Genomic DNA, 13,551 nt, shown 5'->3' on the forward strand with positions numbered 1-13,551 from the left:
TTAATAGATATAGTAACTCAGTTTTATATATTTGAAATGAAGGCATCATGTATTTGCAGAATGACACTGTTCCCAGAAATTTCCTGGCAATAAGTGGGAATCACTAGATTTTTATAAATGCATCAAATCCATAGCAATGACCATAAATGCTGGCTCTTGTCTGGTGAATCCCGAATAGCTGTCTAAATCACTGGAATCAAATTAGCTGGATTTCTTTAATTACTAGAGCAGAACAGGCAGAGGAAAGGATGGATGCTCCCAACTGCAGGTCTCTCCAAAACCACCAGCAGACTTAGTTTCCCAATTTGACCAGCTTTGCACAAGCAAGCACTGCAGGCTTGGGTCCCAGCAGAAGAGAAAAATTACACTCGGAGGGCTTTGTTAATTGATGACTTTGTGCCTTCACATAAACCTCTGCAATTAAATGTTCTACCAATATGTCGTTTTCTTTACAAATACAAAGAACTTCAATCCACATAAAGTTCAAAGTTCAAAGTTAATTTATTATCAGAGTACATATATGTCACTATATACTCATTTTCTCATGCTAATATGAAAGAACATACTATTATTTTTATATCCAGAAGTATATTGAATCTAATAAAGTTATACATTAAGCTGCACCATTTAAAGTTAACATAACTACCACAAATTAATATATTTCTGACCCCAACTTCAGTAAGGACCTACGAAAGCCCAAGGTATTTCTTTGTTTTACACGTATCCACTATTTATTAATACATTTTTTTAAATTCATTGGTCATTTCAGGAAATTCAAAGCTGACGGGGAAAAGGTAAATGAAAGTGACCCGGAGCAATTTGCTCAAGAGTCTCCAATCAGGATCTGGTGAAAGGGTCGAGCCACAAACCAAACACTCAAACCGAGACACCGCAGTTCTATTTGGATTTTGTTGGCTTCATGTCCGATTGGTGCTTTAGAACAATAAGCAACAAACATTGTCAAAACGAGTAGTTCATGCCTTGAGTCTAACTGATAGCTGTGTGAAAAATGGCTTTGAAGATTGCCTACTTCCAGGCTCTCACTCTACTCCTATATACTGTGCGTTGTACGAGAGGGATTGCATGTTTGACTTTTTTTTATTTATTCAGTTACAGGGCGGAGTAGGCCCTTCAGGCTGTTCGAGCCACGCCGCCCAGCGATCCTCCGATTTAACTCTAGCCTAATCACAGTACAATCACCATAATTGGTTAATAACTACCAACCGTCACGTCTTTGGACTGTGGGAGGAAACCAGAGCACCCAGAGGAAACCCACAAAGTCATGGGGAGAGCATACAGATTCCTTACAGGCAGCGGCAGGATTTGCACGTTCTCAACATGGACAAAAGGGAAACAATCCCACTGTTAATTAAAAATCTTTAGGTATACCTTTCATTTATTGCCATGGTCCTACTCTCTTCTTAAAGGGACTTCTGTACATAATGATGACTTCTTATGAGGCCAGCACCCACTCTCATAAATATATTTCACCAGGATAAAGGTGAGGTTGAGTTTGGACAAGACTGGGACTCTTGCACCCAGCTCACCCTGTGGAGACAGCTGCTTTAACTTGTTTGAGTTAAAACTCTAAGGATTTGCTGATGGGGTATGAAGAAGGATTCAAATGTCCTCATCTCAGCTGTGTAACTAAGGACTGTCTAATCTATGGGCTATTTCCAGGATCACACACTGAAACAAACACCACAGGCTCTGGAAGGTCATCAGTTCACTGAAAAACTACCTTTGGTCGTTGCACATCGAAGTGTTAAAGTTAAAGTCTGTCCCAAGCCTTATAGGCGTGTGCTTATGCTGGTTGATATGGCATGAAGTGACTAAGAGTGACTAAGACTCCCCCCCCCCCCCACCCCCAGTAGGATGCCAGTACCCATTAGGTGGACTGGAGCAATGTGTGGTTAAGTGCCTTGCTCAAGGACACAACACATTGCCTCGGCTGGAGCTTGAACTCACGACCTTAAGGCCGCTAGTCCAATGCCTTAACCATTTGGCCACGCATCAGACACACGTCAAAGTGTCCATTAGGAAGTGCTGCTGAGTGGCCCATTCCAGGCTGCAGGAGTGCACGGAAGCTTGGAGCAGCCACCACAAGGGCCCGGTGCAGAAGGACCAGAGAACTGGGTTCTTCAGCAGCAAGGGAGTGAAGGGCCCGGCTGGGTGAAAAACCCTCAATTATTGTAGTAGTGCCCCACCCAAGGGGGGGGGGTCACATGAGTGGCACAGTCCTATTGGTATTAAGGAGACTAATAGAACAGCACCAAAAGCATTGACTTTGAAAGTAAGGGAGAAAAGAATTGCACGGTTTATTCTTGCAAATAATTCTTATTTTGAATAAAACCTATTTGTTAAGAGGGCATGGGGAAGGATGGAAGAATCTTTGTCTCAACTCATCCCCAGCACCCGCGTAGCTCCGATTTATGGGCTGTTTCCAGGTTCACACACCGAGACGACCATCACGCACCAGTTGGAAGGTCATCGGCTCTGTGGATGATGGCCCTTAAGCTGCCCGAAACTTGTTGACCTTCCAGAACAGTGAGACATCTGCGAAGGAACACTGCCACCTTGCACATTCCAGACTGCAGGAGTACACGCTGAGGAAGGCACTGACATCGGCGCTAGATGGGCTGAGTAGGGTGGGGAAACCCCTTAAACAATGAAAGGATGTATTATGGTGCTATGGTTTATAAAATACCAAATGTCGTGATCATGAATGTCAAACTTCTGCAGCTTTTCTTGTTTACTACAGTATATACACTCAGTGGCCACTTTATTAGGTACATCTGCACACCCGCTCGTTAACGCAACTATCTAATCAGCCAATCATATGGCAGCAACTCAGTGCATAAATCATGCAGGCATGGTCAAGAGGTTCAGTTGTTGTCCAGACCCGAGATCAGGATAGCAATGAAATGTGATCTAAATGACACTCTCCATGGAGTGATAGCTTGTGCCAGATGGGGTGGTTTGAGTATCTCAGAACCTGCTGATCTCCTGGGATTTTCACACATGGTGGTCTCTAGAGTTTACAGAGAATAGTGTCAAAGCAAAAAAAAAAAAACATTCAGGGAGTGGCAGTCCTGTGGGATAAAAATGCCTCAGTAATAAGAGACATTGGAGGAGAATGGCCAGGCTAGTTCAAGCTGACACGAATGCACCAGTAACCATGCCTTACAGCAGTGGTGTGAGAAGAGCTCTTCTAAACTCACAGCATGTCAAACCTTGAAGTGGAAGGGTTTCAGCACTAGGAGACCACGAGCAGGAGATACATAAGGTGCCTAATAAAATGGACACATTACATTTTCTAAAATGAATAAAGTTTTCTTTGAGATAATAAAAATAGAGAAGGAAGATAAATGGGACATCTAGCAAAGCTCATGCTTCCAAAGCAATTGATCAAATGTTCAACTTAGCCAGGCCTTGGTAGAATCAACAGGCGGTTTTAAACATTATTGCAAAGGTCCATATTATTTGTTTCTCACACCATTCTCTTTAACCTCTAGGGACTGTTCTGTGTGAAAATCCCAGGAGATCAGCAGTTTCTGAGATACTCAAACCACCCCATCTGGCACCAACAATCCATCCACAGTCAAAGACACTTAGATCACATTTCTTCCCCATCTGATCTTTGGTCTGAATAATAACTGAACCTCTTGGCCATATCTGCATGCTTTTATGTATTAAGTTGCTACCACGTGATTTACTGATTAGATATTTTTATTAACTAGCAGGTGTACTTAATAAAGTGGCCACTGAGTGTATATTCTTAAGTATCCAAAACCTTTCAGTGTGAAGATGCTTATCCCTAGACTTAAATGGTAGACCCTTTATCCCAAGATACGGGCCCTAGCTTCCTCCCCCAGTCAGAGGAAACATCCTATGTTAAGCCCTTCAGGAAGTTTGAGCCAGTTGTAGAATTTTCTACAGCATACTCTTGGTGAAGCAGAAATCCTCATCTGAACAAGGACCACCTCTGTATAAGCTGGTGATTGATGAATTAATGCCCTATTGACAAAAGAGTCTTTCAACACTTATCTGGACTTTCTCTTGAAGAATACGTACTGGTGATATCTAAGTAACTACATCTCAACTAGATTTTGTCACTTAATGGGAATAAGGGAGAAAATCAGAAGTAATAAAATAGTGTACAGTATTTACAGTGACAAAAGATTAAAGTAATGGTGTATGTCATAATGACTCTACATCCAGAAAACCTCATTTGTTGTTGTCTCGTCGATAGCACTGCAATAAGATTCCCAAGTAGATTAATGGATATTTTCTTATGTTTTTAATAATAATTTTGAAAACTGTTGCCCCTTTGTGGCTAATTCCCAAAAAATTTGGGAAGGGAAGGGTATTTGGGTATTCCAAAGGCAAATACCAAGGCAAATATAGCAGATGCTGGAAGTCTGAAATAAAAACAGATAATGCTGGGGACCTTCATTGGGTTAATTCTTTTCCTACAGATGCTGAATAACCTGCTGAGTTTTTCTTGCATTCATTGGCTTCTGTTAATTAGTTGCTGCCTTTTGCTCTCAGTACTGGGTCCTCAAGAAAAGGTGCTTCCAATATGCATGTTCATGTCTAAACTTCTACAGATGATTCTGGGTTGCCAACTTGTACATTGACTGGTGAATGTGCTCTAAGATCATGACTTCTTATCAAAGCAGGAAACGTCCTCATGAATATACAGTATATTCAGTGGTCACACTATTAGGTGTAGGAGTGGAACCCAGTGTAGTCTTCTGCTGCTGTAGCCCATCCACTTCAAGGTTTGACTTCTGTGTTCAGAGATGCTCTTCTGCACACCACTGTTGTAACATGTAGATGTTTTAGTTACTGTCATCCTCCTGTCAGCTTGAATCAATCTGGCCATCTTCCTCTGACTTCTTTCATTAACAAGGCATTTTCACCCACAGAATTGCTGCTCAGTGGGTATTTTATTGTTTTCACACCATATTTTGTACACTCTAGGGACTATTGTGGGTGAAAATCCCAGGAGATCAGCAGTTTCTGAAATACTCAAACCACCCCATCTGGCACCAACAATCATTCCATGTTCAAAGTCACTGAGATCACATTTCTTCCCCATTCTGCCTTCAGTTTGAATGACAGAACCTCTTGACCATGTCTGCATGCTTCAAATGCTTTGAGCTGCTGTCATATGATTGACTGATGAGATATTTGCATCAGTGAGCAGGTGTACAGGTATACCTAATAAAATGACCACTGAATGTATATCCCTACAGAAAATTGCTGCAAGCCAGATGGATATAAGAGTCTTTTATTTTAAATACTGTGCAAACATTCTTCAGTAATGCCTTCACTGACTAATCTTCCTGCTACTCAGGTGGCACTTGGGTATCTATTTCTCTCCTCTGCGTTTATAGCGGGCTGATGTTTAGCTATTGGGATCCTCAGGAAGGGCATCAATAGGGTGACTCCTTTTCCCAGGGTTGGGATGAGAGGGCACACGTTTAAAGTAACAGAGGAAAGATTTAACAGGAGCTTGAAGGGAAACTTTTATTTGCACAAAGGGTGATATCTACATGGAAGGAGCTGCCAGGGGAAGTGGCTGAGGTAGCTACAGTAACAACTTTTAAAAGACAGTTAAGCAGGTACATGGATTGGAAAGGTTTAGAAGGTTTTGGGCCATATGTTGGTTTGGATGGGGAATGCTGGCCAGCATGGACCAGATGGGCTGAAGGGCTCTGAGGCTTCCGCATAGAGGGCCTTCAGTCAGAGAAATCAAAGGAAAGAAAAGCTCAAGGTTAAGTTTTTTTTTCCTTCCCTTCTTTATATCTGCTCAGGTAGGAAAATAGAAATGCCAGACAGGACAGTGGAATGCTCCTCTTGCGGGATGTGGGAAGGCAGGGGGGCATCCAGTATCCCTGACCCTCGCGAGAAATGCATCCAGCTACAGCTTCTAACAAACAATGTTAAGGAGTTCAGGCTGGAAATGGACGTACTCTGAATCATTAGGGAGGCTGAAGGGGTGATAGATAGGACATATGGAGGGATAGTTACTGTACATTCAAAGTTCAGGACACAGGAAACTGGGTGACAGTCAGGAAGGGACAAGGGGTTAAGCAGCCTGTGTAGAGTACCCCTGTGGCCACCCCCCTCGACAGCAGGTACTGTATATCACTTTGGGTACTCCTAACAGAGGAAAGCCGCAGTGGTCGGGTCTCTGGCGCTGTGACTCAGAAGGGAAGGGGGAAGAAGAGGCAAGCTGTGTTGACAAGGGATTCGTTAGTTAAAGGAATGGACAGGAGGTTCTGCGGCCAAGAACAAGATTCTCAGATAGTATGTTGCCTCCCAGGTGCCCGGGTCCAAGATACCCTGGATTGAGTCCTCAGCATTCTTAAGTGGGAAGATGAACAGCCAGAAATCATGGTCCATGTAGGTACCAATGACCTGGGCAGTACAAGAGATGAAGTTCTGCATTGGGAGTTCAGGGAGTTAGTAGCTAAGTTAAAGGGCATTAAACCTGAGATGTTTATAGAAAGGACAGCTCCAGAGCTGATGCTAATTCAAAATACTGAATAATATCTTGCTTTAGAATAGTCTATGAAATAATTAATGAAAGAAGAATTCTTTAGCTTGCATTTGAAGTACTGTCTGCAGTTCTGGTCACCCCCAGTGCAGGATGGATGAAGAGGCTTTGAAGAAGATGCAGATGTGATTCTGCAGGATGTTGCCTGGATTAGTTATTAGATCATTGGCTACAAGGAGAGGTTACACAGATGTCAGAGGCTGAGGGGAAATGTGATGGAGATACGATTATAATAAAATTATAAGAGGTAGATAAGGTGGATAATCAGAGTCTTCTTTCCTAGGTGGAAATATCAAATATTAGAGAACACAGCTTTAAAATGAGAGGGGGAAGTTTAAAGGAGAAGTGAGGAGTAAGGGTTTTTTTATACAAAGTGTAGTCGGTACCTGAAAAATGCTGCCAGAGACAGTGGTGGAAGTGGGCATAACAGTGGCATTTAACAAACACAAAGATTCTACAGATACTGTAGCCTCAAGACTCACACCACCAGGTTCAGCATCAGTAATTATCCCTCAACCATCAAGCTCTTGAACCAAAGGGGATAACTTCACTTGCGCCATCAAAGTTCAAAATCAATTTATTATCAAAGTGGGTATACGTCACCATCTCCAACAAGAGAAGATCTGCAGATGCTGGAAATCCAAGCGACACACACACAATGCTGGGGGAACTCAGTAGGCCAGGCAGCATCTATGGAAAAGAATACAGTCGGCATTTCGGGCCAAGACCCTTCATCAAGACTGGAAAAAAAAGACGACAAGTCAAAGTAAGGAGGTGTGGAGTGGGGAGGAAGAACCACAAAGGTGATGGGTGAAACTGGAAGGGGGAGTGAAGGGTGAAGAAAAGAGCTGGGAAGTTGATTAGTGAAAGATATAAGGTGGAGAAGGGGGAATCTGACTGGAGAGGACAGAAGGCCATGGAAGGAAGAAAAGGGGAGGAGCTCCAGAGGGCAGTGATCTACTACCTTTAGATTCATTTTCTTGCAGGCATTCACAGTAAAACAAATAAATAGAATCGAATCAATGATAAACGACACACAAACAGCCCATATGTATGAGAAGACAAACTGCAAATATAAATAGATTGGCAGATTGAGAACATTAGTAGCAGAGTCCTTGAAAATGAGTCCGTAGGTTCTGCAATCAGCTCAAGAGTTGAGGTGTGTGAAGTTATCCATGCTGGTCCAGGAGCCTGATTGGTTGAAGGGTAATAACTGCACCTGAATCTAGCGGGGCAGGACCTTAGACTCCTGAATCTCCTTAACAATATCACTCTCAGTATGAACCTCCTCAGCCTTCTAACTAAGCATAAAAAGCTGCTATCCAGACCTAATGAATCAGCTTTATTTTTTTTTATGATGTTGAGGTCATTGTACAATCTGAATATACAAGTTCAAATTTAATATCATTCAAACTTACACACGTAAATGGAACATTGTTCCTCTGGGGTATAAACCCGAAAGAAGAGGAGGGGAATTTGGTGTCCAAGGCTAATGGAGACCATTTCAATCCCTTTCCACTTCCACCACTTTCTCAACTTTCCGTGATTGAGAAGGTCGGCATGGAAACACACACCACTGCCTTACAAAAGTCGCACTGCACCATTAAAGACCCCTTAAGTATAGGGTGTCCTCGGCCCATTCTGTCACAAGCACTTTTCAAATAGGGAAGGGCAGCAAGCGGCTGATCTCCAACAAATGAACAGAGTTACGCATTTGAAAGGATTCAGCTTACCCTGAACACAAGAAAGTCTGCAGATGCTGGAAATCCTAAGCTATGCACACAAGATGCTAGAGGAACTCAGCAGTTCAGACAGCATCTATAGAAATGAAAAAACAGTTAATGTTTCAGGCTGAGAACATTCTTCAGGACTGAAAAGGAAAGGGGAAGACAACAGAATAAAAAGGTGGGGGAATGGAAAGAAGATAGCTAGAAGGTGATAGGTGAAACCATGTGGGTTGGAAAGATAAAGGGAGAGAGAAGAAAGAATCTGATAGGAGAGGAGAGTGGACCATAGGAGAAAGGGAAGGAGGAGGGGACCCAGAGGGAGGTGATAGGCAGGTGGGAAGAGGTAAAAGGTTAGTGAGGAATAGAAAAAGAGCAGAGGAAAGGGTATTTTACCAGAAAGAGAAATTGATATTCATGCCATCAGGTTGGAGGCTACCCAGATGGAATATAAGGTGTTGCTCCTCCAACCTCGGGCCATACACTGACATGGTGGAATGGGAATGGGAACTTGAATTAAAACATTTGGCCACCGGGAAGTTCCACTTCTGGTGGATGGAGCAGAGGAGCTCGACAAAGCCGTCCCCCAGTCTACAATGGGTCTGACCAGTGCTAAGAAGGCCACATTGGGAGCAGCGGACACAGTTTACACCCCTCCTCCCGCAAATCTTCAATCACTTCACCTTCTCTCCGGGAGAAGCAGATTAACATGCTTATAACTGATAGGGACAAGGTCACTCGCATACTTTAAAGTGGAAAATAAATTTCTTATCAAAGTACATACAGTATACATGCTACCATATACGATGTTGAGATTAATTTTCTTGCAGGCATTTACAGGAAAATGAAATACAATAGAATTTGTGAAGAACAAAGATGGACAAACAATCAATGTGCAAATGAAGACAATTTTTTAAAAATGCTAACATGAGGTGTAAAGAGTCCTTGAAGGTGAGTCTGTAGGATGTAGAATCTGCTCAGAGTGGTGGTGATCGAAGTTCTCCATGCCAGTTCAGCAGCCTGATGGTAGTAGGATAATAACTGTCCCAAGGCTGGTTGTGTGGGAACTAAGGCTTCTGTACCTCCTGCTTGATTGCAGTAGCAAGAAGAAGGCCTGGGTCATGAGGGCCGTTGATAATAGATGCTGCTTTCTTATGTGAATATAAATTCGTTCAATGGTGACGAGGGCTTTGCCTGTGATGGGCCAGGCTGTATCCAACACTTTCTGTAGTCCTGGGCATTTGTGTTTCCATACCAGACCATGATGCAACCAGTTAGAACACTCAGCACCGTGCACCTATAGAAATCTATCAACGTTTCTGATGACATGCTAAATCCACACAAACTTCTACAAAAGGTGGGGCACTGTTACACTTTTTTGTGATAACACTTAGGTGCTGGTCCCAACCACCATGTCTGGTGATTTCTCCAGTAATGTCAGCTACAACTGCAAGAGGTAAGAGGTGCAATCAGAAAGATGTGGGATCTAGGACTTGCTGCAGTACAGCTGCATGCACCACGTTCAATCTAAGTGAAGGACAATTTCTTCTAGGTGCTGAATGCAGGCCGTAAGGGTTAATTCATTCAGCAGAATCTCGCCTGTCAATGCATTGCTGAGTTTGTGCTCCCAGAGGGAATTCAGTGTTTCAGAACCCAATCACTGCTCTGGAATCCTCCCTACTCGTTAGACCATAGAACCCTAGAACACTACAGCACAGAAAACAGGCCATTTGGCCCTTCTAGTTTGTGTGGAAACTTTATTCCGCTGGTCCCATTGACCTGCACCCAGTCCATAATCCTCCAGACCTCTCCCATCCATGTATCTATCCAATTTATTCTTAAAACTTAGGAGTGAGCCTGCATTTACCACGTCAGATGGCAGCTCGTTCCACAATCCCACCACTCTCTAAGTGAAGAAGTTCTCCCTAATGTTCCCCTTAAACCTTTCCCCTTTCACCCTAAGGCCAAGTCCTCTCGTATTTATCTCTCCTAATCTAAGTGGAAAGACCCTACCTGCATTTACTCTGTCTATACCCCTCATAAAAACATAAAGACATCAAAAGCCTTCAGGTGGCACAAGAGATTGCAGACTCTGGAACCTCCAATCCTTCACAATGGGGGGGGGGGGGCAAACGTGTGTACACATCCATACCCTCCTACTCAACCTTCTCTTGCCCTCCCTTCCCCAAACCACTCTCTCCTTCTCGCTCTTTTGTTGCACAGCTTCCTCCTCCTCAGTTACACCTCTCCATTGTCCTCACCAACCCCTCTTAGCACTTGGGTCCTGAGTGAACACCCTTCATTCACAGCAGACAACCTGCTGGTGGAACAGCATAGGTCGATCAGCATCAGTGAGGAAACAGGACTGATGATGGCTCAAATGAAAATCCTGCATCCGGTCTCATGCAGCAGGTTCTAACTCTGGGCTGATTCACGTCCTGATGTGTGATTTCGACCCAAAGTATCGACAATTCCTTACTTCTGCCCCTGCCGCGCCCCCTCCTCCCCAGGTATCTCACTGAGGTCCTCCAGCACACCTACAACTCTCCCTCGTTGTGGCCTACAACCCTATCAGCAATCAAAGTTCAAAGTAAATTTATTATCAAAGTACATGTAAGTCACACTACCTTGAGATTCATTCACAGCAGAACAAAGAAATTCTACAAAATCAATGAAAAGTGCACATTAACAAAGACTGACAATCAATGTGCAAATACAAAGCAGCATAAATAATAAATGAACAAATACTGATAACGAGTTTGCATGTCCTCCTCATGACCACATGGATTTCCTCCAGTTTTGTCCCATGTTCCAATGATGTTGCGGTTTGTAAGTTTGTAAGATGTCCCCGGCACATCTTCAGACTGTGTTAGTCATTGACACAAATGAGGCATTTCACTGCATCTTTCAATGTGTGGCATCCATTAGTCTCATGAGACCATGGATCTGTGTCCTCTCCAGGGCACAGGCCTGGGCAAGGTTGTATGAAAGGCCAGCAGTTGCCCATGCAGTGAGTCTTCCCTCTCCTCGCCACCGATGTTGTCCGAGGGAAGGGCAAGGGCTGATACAACTTGGCACCAGTGTTGTCACAGGAGTTGTCAGAACGAGGTTGAAGGCAACGTCGGACTGCCTTAGGGTCTCCAGCTCCGGACTTGTCCTCAGGATTTACGCCCGAAGCCTTTCTCAGGAGTGGGAATGGCCACAAGGCAGTGGAGGTTTGAAATCAGAGTTTTCCTTCTCTTAGATGGACTGCCTTCCCAGGCTGATGAAGTCCATCTATTCCATCTTTTAATGTACAGTGACAAATAAAGCTCATCTTTAATATTCTGCATATTCTGTTTTCTTTTCACTACCTCAATACACTTCTGTATGGCCGAATCTGCCTAGGGTGCAACAGCAACAAAGGCTTTTCATTGTACCTTGGTACACTTGACCATAATAAACCAATAAAGTTACTTGTTATTCCGGGTCTCAGGGAGTCCCTCACTACACAGCTCCTCGCTGTCCAAGTGAATCATGGTCAGGAATGGTGCCAGTATTTTGGATGCGTCCAAGACAGGAGCAGGAATGGAGAGACAGCACAGCAGCTGCTCCGTTGTCCAAATCTTGTTCCTTTTCTGCTCTTAGGATTACATTCCAGCCCATCACTCACTTGCCATCTCCCAGTAAGGCAATCCCATTACTCCCTTTCCTCTCTGTTTTTCCCAGTAGCCCTACAATTTAATTACTCTCACATGCCCACCAATTCCATTTTGACTTTTTTGTTTCCTCAGCCGCTTGGCCTGCCAGCACAGCTCTGGGACACAGATGGAAACCAGAGCACCCAAAGCAAGCCATGGTAAAAAGATGAGCTGACGCCAGCGAGGGCTCAAAGGGGGTTCATCAAAATGATTCCGGGATTGAAACGCTTATCATATGAGGAGTGCTTGATGGCTCTGGGCCTCTGCTCACTGGAATTCAGAAGAATGAGGGGGTATCTCATTGAAACCTATCGAATGGTGAAAGGCCTTGATAGAGCGGATGTGGAGAGGATGTTTCCTCTGGTGGGAGAGTCTAAGACCAGAGGACACAGCCTCAGAACAGAGGGACGTCCATTTAAACAGGAATTTCCTTAGCCAGAGAGTGGTGAATCTGTGGAATTTGTTGCCACAAATAGCAGTGGAGGCCAAGTCATTAGGTATATTTAAGGCAGAGGCTGATAGTTTCTTGATTAGTCAAGAGCATGAAGGGATACAGGGAGAAGGCAGGAGATGGAGGCTGAGAGGGAAATGGATCAGCCATGACAAAATGGCGGAGCAGACTTCTGGGCCAAGTGGCCTAGTTCTGCTCTTTTTTCTTATAGTTCTGTGGTCTGGTCTTACAGAAAACATGCAGATTCCATATAGACAAGCCAGGGACTAGATTGAATCCAGATTCCTCCAGATGTTAGAGAACAGCATTAACTGTGTCACCTTGACAAAGTTCAGCTTCAGAACAGTAGACTCAGCCCAGAACATTATGGACACATCCCTTGCCACCATTGGTAGTATCTGCAGAAGATGCTGCTTCAAGAAGGCAACATCCATCATCAGAGACCCCACCGTCCAAACCATGCCAGCACTCACAGCTGGCATCAGGCAGGAAATGCAGAAATCTGAAGACTTACACCACCAGGTTCAAGAACAAGTAATTCCCTTTAGTGATTGGTTCTTGAGCTGATAGGCAAAATCCTAATTACTGCAGTCCAGCAACACGTTGACCACTTTGCACTAAAATTGACGTATTTTATTCTACGAGCAAACACGAGGAAATCTGCAGATGCTAGAAATTCAAACAACAACACACACAAAATGCTGGTGGAACACCTGCTGCGTTCCACCAGCATTTTGTGTGTGTTGATATTTTATTCTAATTGTTTTCTTGTAAAAAGAAATTGTGTATAATTTATGTTTAGACCATAACACATAGGAGCAAAATTAGGCCATTCAGCTCATCAAGTCTTGCCCAACATGCAATCATGGCTGATTTATTATCCTGCATTTCTCCTGCCTTCTCCCCATAATCTTTGACACTCTTACTAAGCAAGAACCTATCAACCTCAGCTTTAAATACAAACAATGAACTGGCCTCCAGAGCCATCGGTGGCAATGAATTCCACAAACTCACTACCCTCTGGCTAAAGAAATTTCTTCTCATCTCTGTTCTACAGGGACATCCTCCTATTCTGAATCTGTGCCCTCTGGTCCGAGACTCCCCCGGTATAGGAGACATCCTGTCCGT

At 43.8% G+C, this 13,551-nt stretch overlaps 1 protein-coding gene and 1 long non-coding RNA gene across 7 annotated transcripts in view; one reads left to right on the plus strand and one right to left on the minus strand.

The window, feature by feature from the left end:
* LOC132382495 (WD repeat-containing protein 72-like) overlaps positions 1 to 1,308 on the plus strand; it is a 502,802-nt gene extending 501,494 nt beyond the window's left edge. Inside the window, exon 22 of the mRNA XM_059952748.1 lies at positions 1,111 to 1,308. Coding sequence (XP_059808731.1) covers positions 1,111 to 1,205 — 95 coding nt within the window. The 3' untranslated portion in view covers positions 1,206 to 1,308. The remainder of the gene's footprint in view (positions 1 to 1,110) is intronic.
* The window catches only part of LOC132382500 (uncharacterized), a 58,854-nt gene that overhangs the window by 43,174 nt on the left and 2,129 nt on the right, over positions 1 to 13,551 (minus strand). For 3 of the 6 annotated variants that reach the window (XR_009508358.1, XR_009508361.1, XR_009508356.1), the window contains exon 2: positions 7,172 to 7,258. The exons of 2 other annotated variants lie outside the window; for them this stretch is intronic. This is a non-coding gene — a long non-coding RNA (uncharacterized LOC132382500). Of the gene's footprint in view, positions 1 to 7,171; positions 7,259 to 8,301; positions 8,387 to 13,551 lie in introns of all 6 variants that reach the window. One more of the 6 variants, XR_009508360.1, reaches the window with a different exon arrangement.

Source organism: Hypanus sabinus, chromosome 28 (assembly GCF_030144855.1).
Source record: "Hypanus sabinus isolate sHypSab1 chromosome 28, sHypSab1.hap1, whole genome shotgun sequence".
Lineage (NCBI taxonomy): Eukaryota > Metazoa > Chordata > Chondrichthyes > Myliobatiformes > Dasyatidae > Hypanus > Hypanus sabinus.